The sequence below is a fragment of the Apteryx mantelli genome, chromosome 14 (genome assembly GCF_036417845.1).
Source record: "Apteryx mantelli isolate bAptMan1 chromosome 14, bAptMan1.hap1, whole genome shotgun sequence".
Lineage (NCBI taxonomy): Eukaryota > Metazoa > Chordata > Aves > Apterygiformes > Apterygidae > Apteryx > Apteryx mantelli.
Window position 1 is genome coordinate 14006939 of NC_089991.1, and position 20945 is coordinate 14027883.

The 20945-nt window shown below is 39.6% G+C and overlaps 1 protein-coding gene across 1 annotated transcript; it reads left to right on the forward strand.

The window, feature by feature from the left end:
• Positions 1–251: 251 nt before the first annotated feature.
• On the forward strand, positions 252–19506 carry ADRA1B (adrenoceptor alpha 1B). Its single transcript, XM_013953665.2, has 2 exons — positions 252–1212; positions 18623–19506. The coding sequence occupies exons 1-2, from the start codon at positions 252–254 to the stop codon at positions 19183–19185; spliced, it is 1524 nt and encodes a 507-aa protein (XP_013809119.2). The 3' UTR covers positions 19186–19506.
• Positions 19507–20945: the final 1439 nt, after the last annotated feature.

The window sequence follows — 20945 nt, forward strand, 5'->3', positions numbered from 1 at the left end:
CGAGTTGATATGAGAAATTAAGCAAGTCTGAACAGCCTAGGATTGCTGACAGGCTTCAGAGGACTTTACGCTGTGCAAGTTTTATGCGCTCATAGCTGACAGCTTGCTGGGAAGATGAGTTCTCAATCTAAAACTGGCCGGGGCTTCACAGCAACTTATTGGGTAGAGAGATAACTTTCAACTGAACTCAGACCGTCTGTGTGTTGTACAAGGAATCCAATCATAACTTGCTATGGAGGATGATTTTTAAGATGAATACCTACTTTAGTGATAAATCCAATTCATCAACACCTGGATATCTGAAAGTGTCTGCACTAAGTAATGGCAATCTTTCTGCAAACAACTCCAATGAGACAGCAAGCAACCTGGATTCACCTGCCTTGGATATCAGTAGGGCTATAATTGTGGGGCTTATCCTAGGTGCCTTTATACTCTTTGCTATTATAGGTAATATCTTGGTAATTCTCTCTGTTGCTTGCAATAGACATTTAAGAATCCCTACAAACTATTTCATAATTAACCTCGCAATAGCAGATTTGTTGCTGAGTTTTACTGTCCTTCCATTCTCTGCAACACTGGAAATCCTTGGCTACTGGGTTTTAGGGAGGATATTTTGTGATATCTGGGCAGCAGTTGATGTGCTGTGCTGTACAGCTTCTATTTTAAGTCTGTGTGCAATTTCTATAGACAGATATATAGGGGTACGTTATTCTCTCCAGTATCCAACTTTAGTAACAAGAAAAAGGGCAATTTTGGCTCTGCTGGGTGTCTGGGTCCTTTCCATGGTAATCTCTGTTGGGCCTCTTTTGGGCTGGAAAGAACCAGCACCCAAGGATGATAAGGAGTGCCGTATCACTGAAGAACCGTTCTACGCTTTGTTTTCTTCCTTGGGGTCATTTTACATTCCTTTGATTGTCATCCTCGTGATGTACTGTCGGGTCTACATAGTGGCCAAAAGGACTACTAAAAACCTGGAAGCCGGGGTTATGAAAGAAATGTCCAACTCCAAGGAGCTGACTTTACGGATTCATTACAAGAACATTCATGAGGACACGTTAAACAACACCAAATCCAAGGGTCACAATCCCAGGAACTCCTTAGCTTTCAAACTTTTTAAATTCTCTAGAGAAAAAAAGGCAGCCAAGACACTGGGAATTGTGGTTGGCATGTTTATCTTGTGCTGGCTACCTTTCTTCATAGTTCTGCCACTAGGTAAGTTGGTAATCAAGGGATGATGCGGGAGGGGAAGAGGGTTAAATTTTACTACAAAAATATCGCAGAAAAAAATCAGGTGAATGATAAGTAGATATCATTTTGAGAACTGTAGTGAACAGATGAGTGAACAGGGAGAGAAATTAAAGTAATTTATTTTTGATGTTGGTTCTTTCAAAGAGTCATGCTGAAACTTTGCAAAGTCTGCAGTCTGCAGAAAGTCTGCTCATTTGTCAGTCATTCTCAGGGATGGAACAGGTGTCAAATCAGGGGATAGCATCTTCAGAGTTTATATATTTAATCCCTGTTTATAGGCTTTGCTTAATTTGAATTAGCTTTCAGAAACATTTTTATGGGATATTATAACAGAAATCCTAGACAGAAACACAAAAAGAGTTTCAGCATTGAAATGTTCTTATTTTATTTTACTGTTAGATGTTCAGACTATAATACAGAAGGTCTTCTGGCATTTTTAGGTGTCTTAAATGGAAATGGGCCTGATCTAAAGATGAGGTGCAAAATTCCCCTGAGCTTTGGGAAGCTGAAAAAAATCTAGTTCTCAGCTTGAACTTCACTGATCAAATCCCCAAAAGAAACGTGCAAAGCCCATTGATCCCACCAGAAATGTTCTCATTGATTTTGGTAGGTCTTAGGTGTTTCAGGAGATTGTCATGTGAGCTTGTGGCAGCCACTTTGTCACTTTCAATTTAAAATATTACTAAAGCATACAGTAGAGCCTCTGCACAGGGCTCTGTATACTCCTTGTGAAGTTTGCCTTTGTCTTTAATACTAGCACCAGCTCTAAAGTGGAACATCTCAAGACCTGTTAGCATTGAGTTACTAAGCTCTCAGAAATATCTGTCCAAAATTCACTCTTCCAAGGCACAGACAATCTGGCAGTCTAAATATGGAAAGAGGTGGAAAACAAAAGGGGGAAAAAAAGCCTTTGTTAATATTCTGTATTCATGTTTACTTAGTTACCCTACCTAAACATTTCTAATCAAGTGGTAAGCTAATATTTTTAGACACAGTCACAGAGAAAACTAAACTGAGTTCAACAACCCGGTACTGGTAAAGTGTTTTTTAAAATAATTTCAGTGAATGTGTAATGTCATTTGGACTAGAATCTCTATTACAAGACAACTACCACAACTACTGCAGGACAACTTCATCATCTCTAGTTTATTGCATCTAAAACAGAAAAATCATTATAATTCAAGACCTACATAAAGCTAATGTTAAGGATGTGACAAATTCCCAATAGAAGGAAAATTATGAGCAAAGTTCTCTTTGGCTACTGAATTTTAAGTCCTTATGGTAGCTCCTAAAGAAAGTCTACAACATTGAACAAGTTGCCTGTTCTTGCAGAAATGCATACCCACATGGATAGAAACATATTTACATTACATAGTATCAGTAATAACACTAGATGTGTAGTTAGTGGGTCAGTATCCCATGATAAAGTAGGTTAGCACTCCCTCAATGCTTTTAAATTATTGAAGGAACTTAGGAGAAAAAAAAGCAAACATGAACACAGTAGAATAGATCCTTATCTAGCAAAGCCAGTGTAGCTACTGATGCTACTCAATGAATACCTGATGCAGACCAGTCCATTAAAAACCTTATGGTCCCAAGGCAAAACCCACTTAAAAGAAACAATCTTCAGCTTGGAACAGTCTTGAAAGAGGGTTTGAATTCCCCTTGAGAAGTTATTGCAGAACTCCTAGTACTCCCCACGAGGTTTAATGGGTTATTGCTTAAGACACCTGCGTGGAGAATTTCTCTCTTGTCACAATATGATTTTCTCTCTCACCTCAATCGTGTCCAAGGCCTAAATGAGGTGACCGGCTGAGAGCCTCCACCACAGCATGCTGTGCGCTGGCAGCGGTGCCAGAGGGCTTCAGCCTGGAGGGCTGCAGGGTTAAACCCTCTGCTCTGGCATGCCACACACCGAGCACCTGTAACTCCCAACACGCTCACCAAGGAGCTGCCAACACCTAGTGCCTCGCAGAGCTGAGCTTCAGAGAGGGTGGCTGTTGTGTCAGTTAATATCCCTCCCTGTTAGAAGAAAATATCACCAGTGAAAATGTCTTGGCACCGCAATACAGACTGCTGGCTCTGCAGCTCTCTCTGTCTAGAAATCCTTTCAAGGGCCCAACTCTTTATTGACAACTCTTTATTGATCTCTTTAGGCTAAGAAAGAAAAAAAGAAAGAGGAGAAATATAGTATCCAAATCCGTTTAAATAGTAGGTGCTTTTCCTTTGTTTTGCTCACCAGGAACAGGGCTGGTTTTGTTCCTTGTCCCTGATCTCTCTCTTTAATTTGTTCAGCCCACTCCAGAATCTTTTGCAGTATTTGTCTCTGTATATCAGTGCAAAGCAAATTAATAATGTGAGGGATGAGAGCATTGCTGACTAAAGCAGGTGGGGAAAACAAAACAATTATAAAATAGAAATCTCTTCCTGACATGCACAGTCCAGCAATTCTTAACTGAGAAGGACGAGGAGAAAGACTTTTTAAGGCAGCACTTGCTGTGTGCTGTATTTTTCATATCAGAGATCTTTTGCTTCTGTGTCCTGAAGTCATAAACTTAAATGAAAGGCTATTAAGAACTCATAGAAAAAGCTTACAGTGGTAAGAAATTAATTTCAGTGACAGAGAAACTGCAGAATTCAAAGAGCTACCAGTGATTTATGAAATGTTCCATAGGTGCCCTGGGCTACCTAAGGACATGCTGTAATCACACAGGCCACTCTCTTGTCAGTGCAGGACAGCAAACTACACCACCTTTTCTACTACTGAGTCCAAACTAGGCATTCAAGCCACTTCCTTCACTATCCTAGAAGGATGGGCTGCTCCTTCAACCTATATTATTCTTGCGTTATATCTGCACCACTAACCCCGGTCATACCTTCACAGCCTCATCTTTACTATCTATTTTCATTCCCTGTTTCACTCAGTAATGTGATGACTCTACAGAATGGTGTTAGCAGAGCAGCTTTGGATTTCAGAGGATCCAACACCACAGCACTTCACAGCTCAGTAATCCTTATTCCTGCAACAACCCAAAACCTTAACAAATCTGCTTACATACAGATGAACTTTCTTCATGTCAAAAGCATTTTCAGCTCTTCTGCTAGCTTCCTGAACAAAATTATAATTCTTTGGTTGTGACACTGCACTAAATTCCACAGCTACCTATTTTGATGTCCCAGACAAAGGAATATTGCACCAGGTGGCAGATACATACTGGGAACTGACTCAATGCTGAAAGCAGAGATGTTGCTTGAATAAATATTCCACAACAAAGGAAAAGATATAATAGCTAGTGCTTACAGGCTGTTTTTCAAGCAAGAATCAAAAGGCTTTGCAAGGAAAGCTCTGTATACACAGCTCTGTGTACAGCTACAGAGAGAGGAATTAGAGCACCGACACTATGATGCGTTGAGTGCCATGAAACTATTCGTATTAAGAACAACCCACAATCTCTTACTGTCCAGGGCTGATTGACTGAATCATGCAGCCTTCACTGTTAAGTACCTGATGATTCAGCAAAATATTGTCAAAGAGAATAATGTGAGGAATTTGTTTTTATTCCAATAGCTACCAGTAGCGGATATTCTTTCCAGATAGGAATAGCGCTATAGCATATCCCTGTTATGCAAGTTCAGAAATGCTCCGGGGCTTTCCAAGCAGTTGTTTTGCCATTTGAAATCACTTATGGTACTGTGTAATGAATAAAGTGAAGACATACATGCCTTTGAGACAACTCATTGTGCTGTTAATTCAGTAACTCTGTTTTGAAGAGTAAATATCTTGCGTCCTTTAAAATTAACGTTCCCCCCCCCCCCCATACAAACACATTCTTAGGCATCAGGACTGTCTTAAAAATCTATTGCTGAAAAATGCTGAGTAAAATAGATGATTTTTATATCAAGACTGGAGCACTGCAGAAATAAGGTAACAGTCATGAAAATTCCCTCCTTTAAACAAAAGATGATCAAATTTTATGCCAATACCTCTATTATGAAAATTAATCCTGAATGAAGGGTCATATATTTCCCCCTGGCTATTAGGTTACAGTTCAGTCTCATTCCTGTTAAGCAAGACATTAAACTGGGCTTGCAAATCCTAGCCTTAGACCTCACTCCACACACACACACGCACGCACACACACACACACTCAGAGTAAGGGAAAAACTCACAACCTCCACTACTATGACCAGAGCATATTAACCTTCACAGCCTATCATCTAACTCCAGTGAAGATCCACAGAGCATCCAAGGAGTTCCTGGTTCAGAGGCTAACTCCCTCTGCTCCCACAAAACCTCCAAACTTATCTGCTAAAGTCAGAAGCAAAATTCTTGTAACTTCACTGGCAGTGGCATAAGGTCCCAAGAGCCTCATAATGATGATGCAACTGTTTTGACTATCCTAAGATATTAAGATTTTGAAACCCTTCTATAAAATAATAAAAAATAATATAAAATAAAAATATTCTGCATGCCACAGGTCATCCAATAGAAAATGATTCCTAAAATAAAATGTTATTCAAGTACAGTATGCAGATTTATGTTACGTCAGGCCAACCTCTGTATCCCTGCACCAAGAACACCAAAATAGGACGCTTAGTTTCCCATGGGAACCACACTTCAGGGCATTAGGCCCAGTGCTGTCAACGCTATTGGGTTCTACTTTCTGCAAGACTTTAAGCCTGGTTTGCCTACCATCTCATTTTGGTCTTGCCTCATATTCTCCTCCTGAACCTAGCTATCTAGATTTGATGTCAAAGTTAATGGTTAAACAGAATTTGGGCAATTTACTGATCTATGTGGCAATCTGATCCTCTGCCCACTTACAGCCCAATCTCTGGTACAACGTTCAATTGTACAGGTGACAGGAGAAACCTGCTTCTGTTTTCTACCCAATGCCTGTAAGACTAAAGACCATAAGGGCACTTCTTGACCAGTACAGCATATTTTGTCACATGTAGAAGTTTAGCATATTTCAAAATGATTCATTTTACTACTGAAATAGCCTCCCTTAAGCTCTGGTTTGAGCCTTCTGCGCAAAAGTAAATTGCATCCAAAGGACTCCAGTTATCAGTTTCTTACAGAGTTCTACTTCTTAGAACAAAGCTTTTTTATCAAAACAGATGAAACTACAAATCTCTGAGGGACTGGGCACTTCTTATGTTGGCTTAGGTTGCCACTGGACAATAGGAAGTCTCAAAACTATTGAAATCAAAGACAGGAGAGAAGTGATACTTTCAGAAAGAATACTGCTAACAGCATCCAGCAGGGCAGTGGACGCAGGGTCTTTACGTCTCAGGCGTCTGCAAGCACGTGTACCTTTGCTCAGGTTGGTAGTCTTGAAAGGACTGAGTAAAGTTACATGTGTGCATATGCTTCTAAAACATCTAGGCCATACCTCAGGATCTCAGCTGCCGGGTCTTCAGTGTCCCAATCTGTGAAATACAGACCATGAACAAAAAGTGAAGGCCTTTTTAGTATCTTCAGTAGGTTCTGCTTCGTAGCTCATTACAAGATTTTGCACTATTTTGATGGGCTTTCAAATGATACCTAGAGACTGAAAAGCAAAAATCATTAGCCTCTAAGTAACAAAAGAGAAAATATAATGGAAGTTAAGGCAATATCTCTGTAGCTGTGCTATTCAATTCCCTCTTAAAACCTTATTGTTAAAACCCTATTGTTTACCAAAGGTGTCCAAGACAGATCACCTCAGTTGTAAGTCAGAAGCAAGAAGGGGAGAAAAAGAGACTAAAGAATACCCAGTAACTGAAGATTTTTGAGTATAACAAATGAAATGTCAGCAAACTTAGATTAGCTTTTCTTGACTCCTTAATCAGCTAATTCTTTGCAAAACAAGCACAAGCTTGGCCATATTCTTTCTATTTAGCAAGCTGCAAAAGTTTGTAACTCTTTTCGACAAAATAATAATAATAATAATAATAATAATAATATCATATTTCTATCCCTATTTAAATCAATTTTAGAGTACTGCACAAGGTTCTTACTAAAATTGTTATTGATTTTTATCTTATTTATATGAGGGAAACACTATGTAAACACAAATTAATTCTCTCCCCAGTATAATTCATCATAGCTATTCTGGATCGAGGGGCGGTAGACTACTATATACCAGGATATATGCAGTTTGTGTAAAAATTTTAAATGATTGGTTGAACCTTTCCATATCTCCTTTTAAAAGACTGTTCTTTAAGTTTGTAAATAAAGGAGAGAAATGAACTTGAAAGAATTTTTTTTATCCAAGAAATGTCCCAAATTTTTGCCAACTATTATGACACTATAAATGGGGCATAAGAAAACCTAAAACTTGTTGCTTTTTTGATGTTTTTTTAAACTACAGCTTTCCTCTTTCTTTCTCTTTTGGGCTGGGGAAAGAAAGCTCCTGTTTGTCTTCTTCATCACTCTCTAAATACCAACTTGCAAATGGTCTGTTGTACCATAACCTCTTTAAAAATCATTTTCCAATCTTAAAGTTTTGCATTTCAACAGCATCTTTTGTATGAAGCTGTATAAAGGACACTCATGGACTGCAGAAGAGAGGATTTCTGGAAATGATAGATTTATCTCGTACCATCTGCCAACCAGAAACAATCTTGCTATGCCAGGAGTGCCAATATTGGTACACAGAGAGACACTGTCCCTTAAAAACGTAAATATAGCTGCTTTACTTTGCAGTTGCCTGTAATAGAAAAAGCTGTAACAATTCCGGCTTGTGGTAAAAAGATTGGATCTATACTACCCTATCTATACTACAACTTCCACCAGCAAAGCTTCAAAGAAGGCAAAGTCCTGGCTTTATTTTGGCCACTATAGGTTAGTCTCTAGTTTTGGGCCTTTAAAAGTACCTCAAGTTTGAGCCACTGTGCATGAAGTTCATGCAAGTCTTGTAGAAGTGATTTGTTCACCTGAAACATGAGGCAGAGATAGATAGCGGGCATGATAAGAAATTGTGGATTTTAATTAGGATAAGAAGATAGAAACAATAACCTCTCCCAGTTTACAAGAGAGCAAGGAAAATCTTTGCCTGAGCTTTTGCTCTTATTCATCAACACATCTGTATGGGGAGGAACTTTTGTTGTCACATTCTGCATTCATGCACATCTCTTAGTTTCACTTACCTGCACAGAAGGAGCAGGATCAGGCCTTAGATCTGCAGGGGCTGTTGAGTATAGTCAATACCAATAATGTATTTGTTTGCAGACATTTAGTTCCCTGTTTGGATGGGATGGAGGAGTGAGTATAACGCACTTACAACCTATCAAGACAGATGGTGAGATTTCTTTGTGCAACTCCATTGACTGAATTGGAAAACATAGAAATGAAAGCCTCAAGAGTCCTGAGGACTAGATGAATGGTATTTTCATCACGCATCACAAGTGTTTGTTCACCCTGGGCTCAGAAGCCTCCAGCAAGAGAATCTCACAACTGGCTATAGGTAGCCAGTTCTAGGACATAAATACTGCACAATCGGGGCTTTTTTCTTAATATCTGGCCTAGAGCCTCTGACATATAAATAACAAACATATTAATACATTGAAGAATGAGATTGCTGTATTTGCAACAGCATCGTATTTCTATTTCTCCCACATTATTTTCTGCGGTATCATTGCCTAGTCAGTTATTGCTTATTTGATATTTCTCCTTGCTCAGTGTATGGCAAGTTGCTCCCCCCGCACACACCCAAGTTACCCCCAAAGACGGGAGTGCGGCTCCGCAGCCCAGTGGTGACTGTGGGGTGGCTGCCGATGCCAGTGCTCTCACCCAGCCCGGCAGCCTGCGCCCAGCCGGGACACGCACACCTAGACTTCCCTGGAAAAGCCACCGTGCTGCAAAGCCACACCCAAATGCTACCACTGTAACTGGTTTGTGTAGTTATAATTTAATTAACTTCCTTTTAGTTTTCTTTACTGAATTTAATTCTGTTGCTTTTGGATGCTCTTCCCATTCCTCAAGATCTTCTTCTCACTGTTATTCTAACCCTCTCCTCCAGTAGGCTTGCAGTCTCTCCCAGCTTGATCAGTTCTTAATTTTATAAGCGTCCTCTCTATTTCGTTCTCTACTGTTTGTAAACTGTGGGGGTTTTTGCTATATTAAATAAGTCCAGGGGAATGTAAACAAACACTGAATGCTGGATGGAAAAAAATCAGGAGCTTTAGAAATCCAATTAGCTTTAAAACCCTGGCATGCTGACTTGGCTAAGCATGTGGTAAAAAGGACCGCAGAAAGCTTAAATAAAAGTCTAACACATCCTTTCTGCATTCTCTAAATTCAAACTCATAACAGTTCTGGTCAGAGGCAGCCTATTATTTTTGCAGGCAGAATTTTACTAGCTATACACATGTAGCACTTGAGATATGCCTGTTCCCGAAGAAGCGGTTAGCACTCAGCCCGTAGCTCCCAGCACCCGCGGCTGCAGCAGGACTCACAGCATGAACTGCAGAAAGGTGGAGGTTCCCGGTCAGGCCATCAGCAGCCGTCTGCTGACTGGCGCAGGGCAAAGTCTCTCACTGATCAAATCACAACTTTGATCGAATCACTTTTCATTGGAAGATCGAGTTCCAGCATCATATCAACTTCTTGCAAAATGATCCTCATTTCTGCTAAAGTTGCCTTCTCGAAAACAGATCGAGAGAAAAGGTTTGATATTGTTGAAGCCTCCTGTTTTTCATGTTTCAGAACTCATTTGTTGTCATTTTGTATTTTGACATGCTTTTCATTGTAAAAGTGATTTTTAAAATGTTGGAATTTTCACTTACGGAGAATGTTCAAATGGTCAGATTTAACCCCATTCACTGCACAAAAATGGAATAACTCTTTCCTGAGTAGGAAGGAGGATATGTCTGCAGGTTACATAAATCTGTAAAATTTGACCAGTTTCTATAACAAAACTTCCAAACATTTATTATCCAATTGTCTGACTACTTCTGTTTTATAGCATTCAGACAAGCAGGTGGTGTTCTCTTAAGAAAACCTCCCATTTGGTGTGTTAAGTTTTGGAACACTTCATTTTCTATTTGCTATGAATAGCGACAAGCAGTTTCAAATTATATTGTTATTTTTTTAATCTTAAAACAATGATAAAAACCTGTCCAGTGAAGCTCTTTCTCCCCAGTTATTGTTTCATGCCATATTTTACTGTAGCCAGTTTGTTATTACTGGTATATCAACTGACACACAGCAAAGCACTGAAACAACTCCAGACTATTCTATTTCAATAAAAACAAGTGTTGTATTTGTTCCAGTAAATAGGAACGTACACTCACCATAGGCTGGCTCTCATCTAAGCAAAACTGGATTTAGAAGATTTTCAAATGTGATTTTTTGTAACCGGTAGAAAACATAACATATGGCATCCCAAAAATCATCCATCAACCCTTTTTTTCCCTTAAATCTAGGAAATTCACAGTACTTCTGCTAAAATGCACAACAGTTGTCCAATCTAAGTCTCAAATACTTCTTTCTAAAAAGATCCAATGATACTATGAGTATATACTTAAGTGGTATTGAATACACAAGTTATTAAAAATAGATGTTTGATAAACAGAAAATCTATTACCACAAGAGAAAATTATTAGAAGAGAGATTAGGAGTTGGAGATAGAACTAAAGAAGATATAAGGAAAGTAGAAATAAGTATGTAGAGTGAAGAGGAAGAAAAATGAAATAAAGGTAACTGGAAAGAGAACATGCCTAGATGAAAAAAGAAAAACCAGAAGAGTTAAAGAAAAGGTGGACAGGAAAGGAGAATGCAGGGAATTTTAGATTAAAAAAATCATTTATAGTTTAAAATTTTCCTTCCACAGGGCACAAATAGTAAATATATGGCATTCTTGAAAACTCACATGCAGAGAATACCCCCTCCCATGAAGAGGACTCACACAAACATTAATGTAGGATGTGTACCTATTCAAATTCCCTATCAGTGAAGAAGGCTGACAGCAGAGTGGGCTGTATCAACAGGAATGTGGCTTATAGATCAAGGGAAGTGATTATTCCCTTTTACTCGACACTCATGGCTGGAGTCCTGCATCCATGGGGGATGCCCTACTATACAAGAAAGATATTGATAAACTGGATGGTGAGGGGGCTGGAGCCCATGCTGTGTGAGGACAGGCTGAAGACATGGGGCTTCTTCAGCCTGGAGAAGGGAAGTCTTGGGGGGAGCTTAATGCAGAGCTGAGCCTGCTTGGAGCAGGAAGCAGGACTAGTGACCCCGTACAGTCCCTTCCCACTGCAATAACTCTGTAATTTTATCACCTTCTTGGCTTCCAATCCCATCAAATATATATGTGTGTGTATGTGTGTATACATATACATATACATACATATGCATACATATATTCCTTGTATGAAGGACGAAGGAAGGGAATATAAGCACACAGTCAGAACCTAGTGATATTTCACAAATGTCTGACTGTCCACTGTATGTTGGCCTTTCATGCACAGCTGTTTATTTCCTCTGTGTGAATGGAAATAGCATACAGGGCTGAATGACACAGGGATATCACAGGCAATTTCAAAAGTTTTCTTTAACTCATAAATAGTCTTGCATCTTACTTTTCAGATTTAAACTCTTGCTAATCCCTGCAGTATCTGATCACCTTGCATATACACACAATTGGATAGCAAGTTTTCTCCCTTCTCCTGGAAGCAGCCTGAGGGTTTTGGTTGGCTGGTGGGTGCTTTGGCTGGTCCAGTTTTGATGCTAAGTTCTTTCTTGCATAAAGTAGAAGAGGAAACTGAAACATGTCCTGTATGCTACACTTCCATCAAGAAGCTCGCCAGCTATTACATTAAGGCTCCTTAAATAGAAGGTCTTAACTTTCCCACCCTCCTTCTGTTCGAATATAGCAGCTACTGGAGAGAAGTAACAAAGCAGTAGATATTCAGATGGAAAAAAAAAAAGAGCAGGAAAAAATATGAGAGAGCAATGCGTGTGCATGTGTATGTGTGTGCCTCCTCTGTAGGAAGCTACATCAAAACTTCCTTCAGTGAAGAGTTTTCCTTAATTAAGAGCATTGGGATTAAGCCAGTCCAGACAATTTTCCTGTTGCTCACCCTGCTATTTTAGGGGTTGTTCCAAAGTCCACTGAGTCATTATGAGCCTTTACAAAGGCTTTTAAGGGCTCCCACTGACTCCAATGGACTCTGAAATTTAATGGCTCCATGACATTCTGGCCAAATATTCTGCAGAATATGTAATGACAACTAATATAGCAAAATCTTTCCCGTAATCTTCCCTAATTTCATTGAGAATGCTTTACATACTTTTAGTGTAATAAAGCATTCATTACAAAACACTAATCAGACCCTAAATGAAATTAGCTTTTACTAGAAAAAGTATGTGTTAATTCCTTATTATGATATTTGCTGTTGCTCACTACATTTCCAAACTGAATAGCTCTATCATGTCTGGTAAGCACAGTTGGTTGAACTAATGTTCAAAATACAATCCAAACTGGTCAAGTTGATGAGTTTCCGAAGTATTTCATGCTCTGCATTTTTGCCAGACACATGCTTTGCAAAATCTTCATGGGTGTCAAAGCTGCAATCAGCAGTAAGCATGTGGTGCTATGTTTAATTAATCACAGAGTTTAACTCAGAGAAGTAAGAGAGGATGAAAACTATGCATTCCCTCAGAGGAAAGCTGTAAAACATGAGCATCAGGAGAGAGATCTTTTGGAGTGGGGAAGTCATTGTGGCTACCCCCATCACAAATAAATCACCGAGGAGATAATTATAGGCAACATTTTCCAGCCATTTTGAAATGCAGTCTAAATCAGTACAGGGAAATATTTAATCTGTTTATCAGACTGCGATGGGAAAATAGCTGGAGATTAGAGGAGGAAATATTAGTTTGATGTTTGGCGAGTGTATCTGGTAGGCTTAGCTTTATCATTTTATCAAGGTACCAAAATAGCCCGCAGTTGTTTGCTCCTGACAGGTTAGTTATGCGGTAAAGCATGTGTACAGTTAAATAAAAGGTATTGTTAATTCCAAGAACAATGTAAGGAAAAGTGTAATGTTAAAAATATATGAGATAATCAAAATATTCTTCATATCTTTATACAGCAAGAGGCAGTGGAGCTTTGTACAACAGTCACCAAATTAAACTATATTTATAAGTATGTGGCATGTATAGGGACGTCCATCTAAACCACCTTCTGGATAATAAAGATCTTTTCTTCCCTCGCTGTAGAAGACTCAGGCTGGCATTCCATCCAGTCAGGAGGAACTGAACACAAAAAATCAGGAACTTCTTAACGCCCTGAAGAGAATAAGTGCCCAAATAAGTATCTGCCTTGTACATTCCATTTTTCTAACAGTTAATCCTCACCCTAAATAACGGATATATTTACCAAGGGCATCTAAGACTACAGTGTCAAGTGAGATTCCAGTTCTGCAAACGTAGGACTCTGCTAGGTTGCCAAAACTTAAGCTATAAAGTTTTCCTAATGAATAAAGTTATATTCTGCAGAGTTAATCAGAGAAAGCAGGACTAGAAGGGATCTGAAGACGTCACTCAGAGCACCCTCCAACCCAAAGGCAGGATCAGCTATACATAAATCAGTAAATGTGCATCTACTGTGTTCTTAAAAGCCTTCAGTGTTGTGTTTTTACACCCTTCTTAGGCAATATATTCCAGAACAGAAAGCATTTCCTAATCTGTACGCTTGATTGCTCTTGCTGCAATTCAAATCAGTGTGTTTCATATACCAGCCACAGTGGACATGGAAAACAATTTCATTCTTTTCCTCTTTGCTGATAACTTTTACGCTTTTCAAGACTAATTGACATGTCTCTCCTCAGCCCTCTTCTTCCATGATGAGAGTTTTATTATGAATATTATTTTTCAGACGATCTGTGGCTTTCACCAGTAGTCCTTTTCATTAGCCATGAACTGCATCATAGGTGGGGTTTTGCTAAGGTCACAAAAGTGACCACATATGCCCACAGCCTCTGCAGTGCCAGCAAGGTATCTGCTCGTGTGGATCAGTTTCAGTTCTTTTGCTAATTTCAGAAAATATTCTTGAATTCTGCTTTTCTTTTGTGGGGAGCAGGGGCAGTAGGACCCACCAAACACATTATTGCAAAGCACCGTACTACCCACAGTGTGTTCTAGCAGTTAAGAGAGTTGTCCTAGGTCTCATGGTTCTATTCCTAGTAAAACAAGGACTTTCTCCCAGGTGAAAATGATTTAGCATGTGACCTTCTGCTGCTCACTTTTACCTTTCCCTGGGTCACATTGCCCACTGGTAAAATCAGGAGGATGGTGTAAAGTATTGCAAGATGGCCAACAGCTGGAAAGTGCTAAGAGCAAATGAGTCATGCTCCTACATAGGAACTTATTTGCACTGGGATTGCAGTGACCTCTCTTTTTGCTAGGGCCTTCTTGAAATAATTGTCCTACCACTGTATTTTTAAAACAATTAGGCAGTAATAGTGCATTATACCATAACTAAATGAAATTAATCTCCCTTCAAAACAGCTGTATATATATATTAGGAAGGACAGAGGAGTTAAGAAGAATTCTATTCAGTTTGAATACATCAGCCAGAAATAAGAGCTATTAGCACAACAGTCTATAAAACAATGGATTATTTATCAAATTAGTATTTCTTGTTGCAAAAAACATACTTCTTCCCCACCTTCTTGTGAAAAATTAATCTTATACCTTGTGTATAATTTCAAAGAGTCTAAGCAACATTCTGATTGTGCTGTTTGCAGAACTGAGAAAAAATGGAGAACAAAGAAGTATCATTAGTGTTGTAATTAACTATCTTGCATATTGTTCTTGAATTTCTTAGACTTTCAAAACCTTTCTACTATCGTAGCTAAATAGTGATCTGTCCTTTATTTTTAAATCACACCACCACATAGCTTTCCAAACTGATATATTTCTGGATTTTCTCTGTTAATCACTCAGCTAGGGAAAGTAAGGATGCACTGTTGGAGTGAGGGAGGGGACCCCGGAGTAACGATGAGTCTCAATATGAGTATGGTCGTTCTCCCTTTATTAGAGCTTACACAAAGTATATATATCGACAAGCAATACGCATGCGCTAGCAATAGTTACATGATTGGTTACAGTTTCTGTCCATAACTATAAAGCGGATACATGATTGGTGCAAGGTTGCTGACCGCGCTCCATCGACATGTATGGAACCTAGTTCCGTCCAGACTTGTTTACCAGTTTTGTGAATACCCTCTTTTGTAGTGCTCAAGGCCGCTATACGGCCACGTTCAGCAGGCCTCAGCAGGTTCACTTGCCTTGGCCTAGATAAGGCCGCTTTCAGCAGGTTCGCTTGCCTTGGCCTAGATTCCTTCCTCTACCCCGAAGACGGGATTGCTCATCCCAATCAGAGCATGCCCGCTCTCAGTTAACCGTTCCTCCACAATGCACCATATCATGGCTTTTAAATGATCGATCGGGGCTCAGTGATATTTCTAGAATCAGGACTCAACACAAGGTGCCTCTCTCAGTCATGTTGTTACTAATAAATTCTCTGCTCTTTTGTGTAGCTGTCCTTTAATATAAAAAAGCTTTAAAAATGCTTGCTGCAACTGCTGAAAATGATCTGCTGTCATTTTTTTCAAATGACATTTAAAAAATAGATTATCCTAAAAGTATAAGATAGACATAAGCTCCTTACCTTCTTTTCTTAAGCAACACACATTTCTTTAAGCACTTAACAAAGATTATCCATTTTTTAACACTTGGCTTTTTACCTTTTTCCCTAGTTGGTCTCTTAGTTTTTACAGTATGTGTTTAAATTCTGTTCATGTGCAATATAGCTTCAGCAAGCACAGCCCATTTATCTGCATTGGTTCCCAGTGTTTTTCTCTATAGCTTAGCTTATTTTATTTGTCCTTAGGGAATTTCACAAAATCTGTCAGTAAGCTTTCTTAATGAATTATTTTTTAATTTTATTGAAAACTGTAAACTGTGCCCTAATATTTACTATGCCCACATTTAACCTGCCTAAAAATATTAAAATCTTGTAGAATAAAGTCCTAAAGTCCTATTTAAAGAATAAAGATTTTCAGTTATTACATAAGGAGAGAGAAGCAAACCCACTGATCTGGAAGAACTCACGACTGCCCATTCAGGACTTGCACATAAGAAAAACTGGGAGCTCTTCAGCCACTCAGTGAACTTTACTGGGCTGTAAGAGATCATCTATATTTTAAAGGAGTTCCAGAAAACAATTTAAGAAATTTAACAATTTGAGCTCCAAAAAGTTGCTCTTTGTACATTATCACATTTTTACTTGTTGTACAGTCACAGAGCTTCTCTTTTCCCTAAATTCAATGGAAAAAAAAGTAATTATTACTTATAAAACTAATCCTGACAAAGTTTGCAACTGTGCATGTGGGGACTTTTGGAGCATCTTCCTCATTTCATCTGCAGTTATAAATTTAAAAAACTTTTAGTAAAGCTTTATAAGAATCTGACACCCAATTAATGGCTTATTCATTAGAATCACATAAATTGTTGCTGAATCTTTCATCGAAGAGTATTTAACACTAACAAAACAGTTTAAGTACTTGTATTGTTTTGATTTGTCTGTTGCAAATTTACTGGATACAATTCATAGTTTCCCCAGTGTTAGATATGTTGTACTCAGTACTTTCTGCAATATCAAATCAGGACCAAGACTTAGGACCTGCATCAAATGGAGAGAAGAGGCATTTGTGAAAACCTGCAAGCTAAGTGCAGCGACAAAGCAATACGGGATGTGGGGTCAACTTACAAGGGTCTTGCACACGGAGAAGTTAGTCAAGTGCAGGAGTTGTGAAAGAAGTACTACGAACCTTGAAATTTAACACCTCCACTTCAAGCTAAGGGCAGGAGTGTTGCTTAGCTTCGAGGCAATAGGCAGAACCGGTGCTAGCCTGCACCACCCCAGTAAACTGCCGAGGGAAGGAAATCTTCCTCTGGATTCACATTATCCCTCCTGGCTCCTACTGCCCAAGTGAGGGGGAGGATGAGACTCTCCAGATGGCCAACACAACAGCATGTTATTTTCTCTTCTGAGCCCACTCAGGGACTAGCTGAGACACAGAGGAGGGCAGGCAGACGCGTGAGGAATGGCACGTACTTACCTCCCTTTGGCTTCCTTGTGAGCTAAGCAGACTCCGACCCCCATAGCCAGCACCAGGCCAGCTGTGTCATCCAGAAAAACAGCAGTATCTGCTGCTGCACATCAGAGCTATTTACCCAAGTAGCTGGGAAGTGCTTTTGCATAGTTTTGAGGCCCAAGCCATGGCCTCTACATTGCTACGAGAGGTGGGAAATATGCCTAGAATGATATCCCTCCCCGCTAAGGCGTACTGACCCCGCTGCTTTCACAGCCCGGGGCATCTGAAACCACTCCAGCGTATCAGGTCGCTGCTCCCAGAGACGTGACTCTCAGGTTTGAGTGTACACTTCCTCTTGAAAAATTCTTAAAATCTAACCCCTGTTCTTGAAATGAGGCTCCTTTCCTAAACCCCTTGTCTTTTATTACTTTAGCCAGGCACAAAGGTGATTTCCCAAATGAGTAACTGTTGAATTCTTCTTTTGCTTAAAAAATTTCAGACATCCTTTTAAAAAGCTACATTTGCTAAATTTAGCTGACCAATTGCATGTTTTTAATGCTAAAAGTACACTAAATGGATTTCCCAGTATGAGTTTTTCATTTGGACAGCTTCTGTAGGGAAATTATTTAGTTGTAAATGAAAGAGGAAGTATTCATGAAATAATCTCATTGTTTGGGTTACGCCATTTCTATGAATGGCTATGTGGACTACCAGAATTAACCTCAGGTTTCAAGAGGTTTGTACTATTTTAATAATCTAGATAAGATGTGGTGATGTTTATGAGCTGCTAGAGAATGTATTAGAAGTGATGAACTATGTCTGAGCACACTCCTTCCCAAGATAAGGGCAAATGAAAAGCCTGGGAATAGTTAGATCTTTTTCTTCAAAAATGATATTCAAAAGCTCTTTGCAGAAAGCACAGCCTTATTCCATGTGTGTATCATGTAGCACCTTGGACAATGGAGGTTTGGTTTTTCTTTGGGATCCACAGATGTTAGTGCAACAGACATGTACATATAAACACAAAGACTGCTCTTTATTTTAAATCTACATTAAGTATGTACTCCTTTAGCTTTTGTATGGTGGATAGAGCATTTCCTTATTAGCTTTAAAAATAAAAATGACATATTATCACCAAAAGACTTTAACAAAAGCAGCAGGCATGAGGGATATCTAACAAAGAGATTCTACTAGTTATCTGAAGAGACATCTGCCTTTCCTAAAGACAGGAAACCAATCACCTCAGGTATTGTCTCTGCTTGTTTCTTCTGGACAGGCTCTGTGTTTTCTGCTCTGAAGCCCCCTGAAACGATCTTCAAGGTGATTTTTTGGCTTGGCTACTTTAACAGCTGCTTGAATCCAATCATCTACCCTTGCTCAAGCAAAGAGTTCAAGAGGGCTTTTATACAAATCCTAAAATGCCATTGCCACCGTCGGAAGCAGCTGGGGTGGTGGGCCTACAGCTACAGAAACTGGAATCGATGCTCCTTTGAACACCCTAGGAAGGACTCTCTGGAAGACAGCAGGAGTTTCCTAAGTGGCAGTCAGAGGACATTATCTTCAGCATCTCCCAGCCCAGGCTACCTGAGCAGAATCACTCACCCGCATATGGAGATGTGCACATTCCAGGAGTGGAGAAACTCCAGCTCCTTCCTGAGCCCCTTACAGGAAGGCAACAGGCAAAAGGACCCGTGCCAGTTCTTTACCTTCAATCTCTTACCAGAGCGCAATGGACACATTGCTGCTGGCAGCCAGGCTTCCAGCAGTAGGGACCGTGAGGCCATGTGTGACACACTGAATGGCAAAACCAACTGCAGAGCAAACATGACGCTGGAATGAACAAATTCAAAGCACTGTCTGCCCGGACTCTGTTCTCCTCTTCATACACTAACTCACTGGATGTTAGCCCAGGTGAAGAAATGGACCTACGCACAGTTTCTCAGTATGGCAATAGCAGAAAGCCAGCGAGGGACAGGCAGGCTCCCGTCACACGAGTGGCAGAGTCTGGGGAATAACCATATTTCAAGTCAATTGCCAGAGAGGCTACAGAATGCAGGGAAGGGGCCAGATAAAGCGAGGGACGAGCAGAGCCAATTATTTAGATATCGTGGAAGTGCTGTAGAACAGCCAAACACATATGTGTATAGAAAGAATGTATAAATATGGGGGTGGGCGGGGGGGATGCGTATGAATGTGTGTGTGTGTACATGTGTGCTAGCCGCATATTTGGATGCCTGAGAGCGGTCGTGAGCAATGCAGTTGTGCAGTATTGTTTGTACCTCTCCAGGGTACTAGTTACCGCTGATTTCGCCTGTAAAATTCTTATTGTTGTTGTACTTCACTGTACATTAGCACTTTAGAAATGGAAAACAATGTCAAAGATTAAAGTAATTTTACAAGAATTTAAACACTTGCACCTATTAATACAGAACTGGAATTCAGCCAGGTTCCCTCATCACATGATTTTCACTTCAAAACAAAACCCTCATAGAGGTCAAGCTGGCCATTGTAACTCCTAGTATGCTCTTGAAGCTCTCTACAGTTGCTTCTCTTCCATGTTTCCCTTATCACCAACAGATGTAAACTCCTCTATCCTTCACCATGTTCTTTTTTGAAAGCTTGAAAATACCAGCACTGATAAAAGCTCACAATCCACATTTCAGCACATTAATAAGTGTCCTGTAAACATGCAGGCTACCAGAAGATCTGATTTCTAAAAGCAACGTTCATAAATCACTCCAAATCCCTCATAAACAGTGCTGTGGACACAGCACAAAAGAGCACTGACCGTTGGAGGCCCAAAACCTAACCTTAAAACAGCTATGCGGAGCCCTTTGTTCTTTCAGCACACTTTGAAAATAGCATTGCATTTTTAGCGGCTTTTACTTTGCCACTTACATCAGAAAAGAAACAGTCAAAAACATGCACTAGAGTAAGAGGTTCACTTCCATTAATATTTTTCACTTCGATACTACACTACTTTAACAGAATTCCTGAGAATATCTTCTAGGACATTTTAGGTCATGTTTGGAAGTTGTTTTCATCTCTTGCAATTAAGTGTGAATCATGAAACTAATGACTGAATTTTTACATGAAGTGGTACAAACCATGAAAATTGGTATTTACCCTTGCCTTTAACTGAGGCTTTTATTATTAGGAGTTTTAGTGACATTTTTGAAAAGCCTGAAACAGAGAATGAGCCATAAACAGATGTATTGAAAATACTTAGGGTCAGTTTAACAATGCTAGATCCCAAGGGAGAGCCATTTCCTTTTGTGTCCTTGAATGTGTATTCTCTCATTAAGTTGACAGGGAGGGATGTGGCTTGTGGTTAGATCAAATATCCCCCAGCTCAGTGAGCAAAGATAGGAAAGTCATGTTCTAAGGTCTTCCCATGGTCATATGTTATAGTGAGACCCACATAAGTACATTTTGAGTCTAATCCTGATCCCATAGGCCAATCTCCTATTTAAGCAATTCCGTTTTGATCATGGGGAAGGCTGTAATTTCCTCTTAAAAGGCCAACGCTTATAAAATTTAAAAGTATTATAGAACAGATAAATTCTTTTTGCTCATTTATTGCAACTCTTTATGGTTAC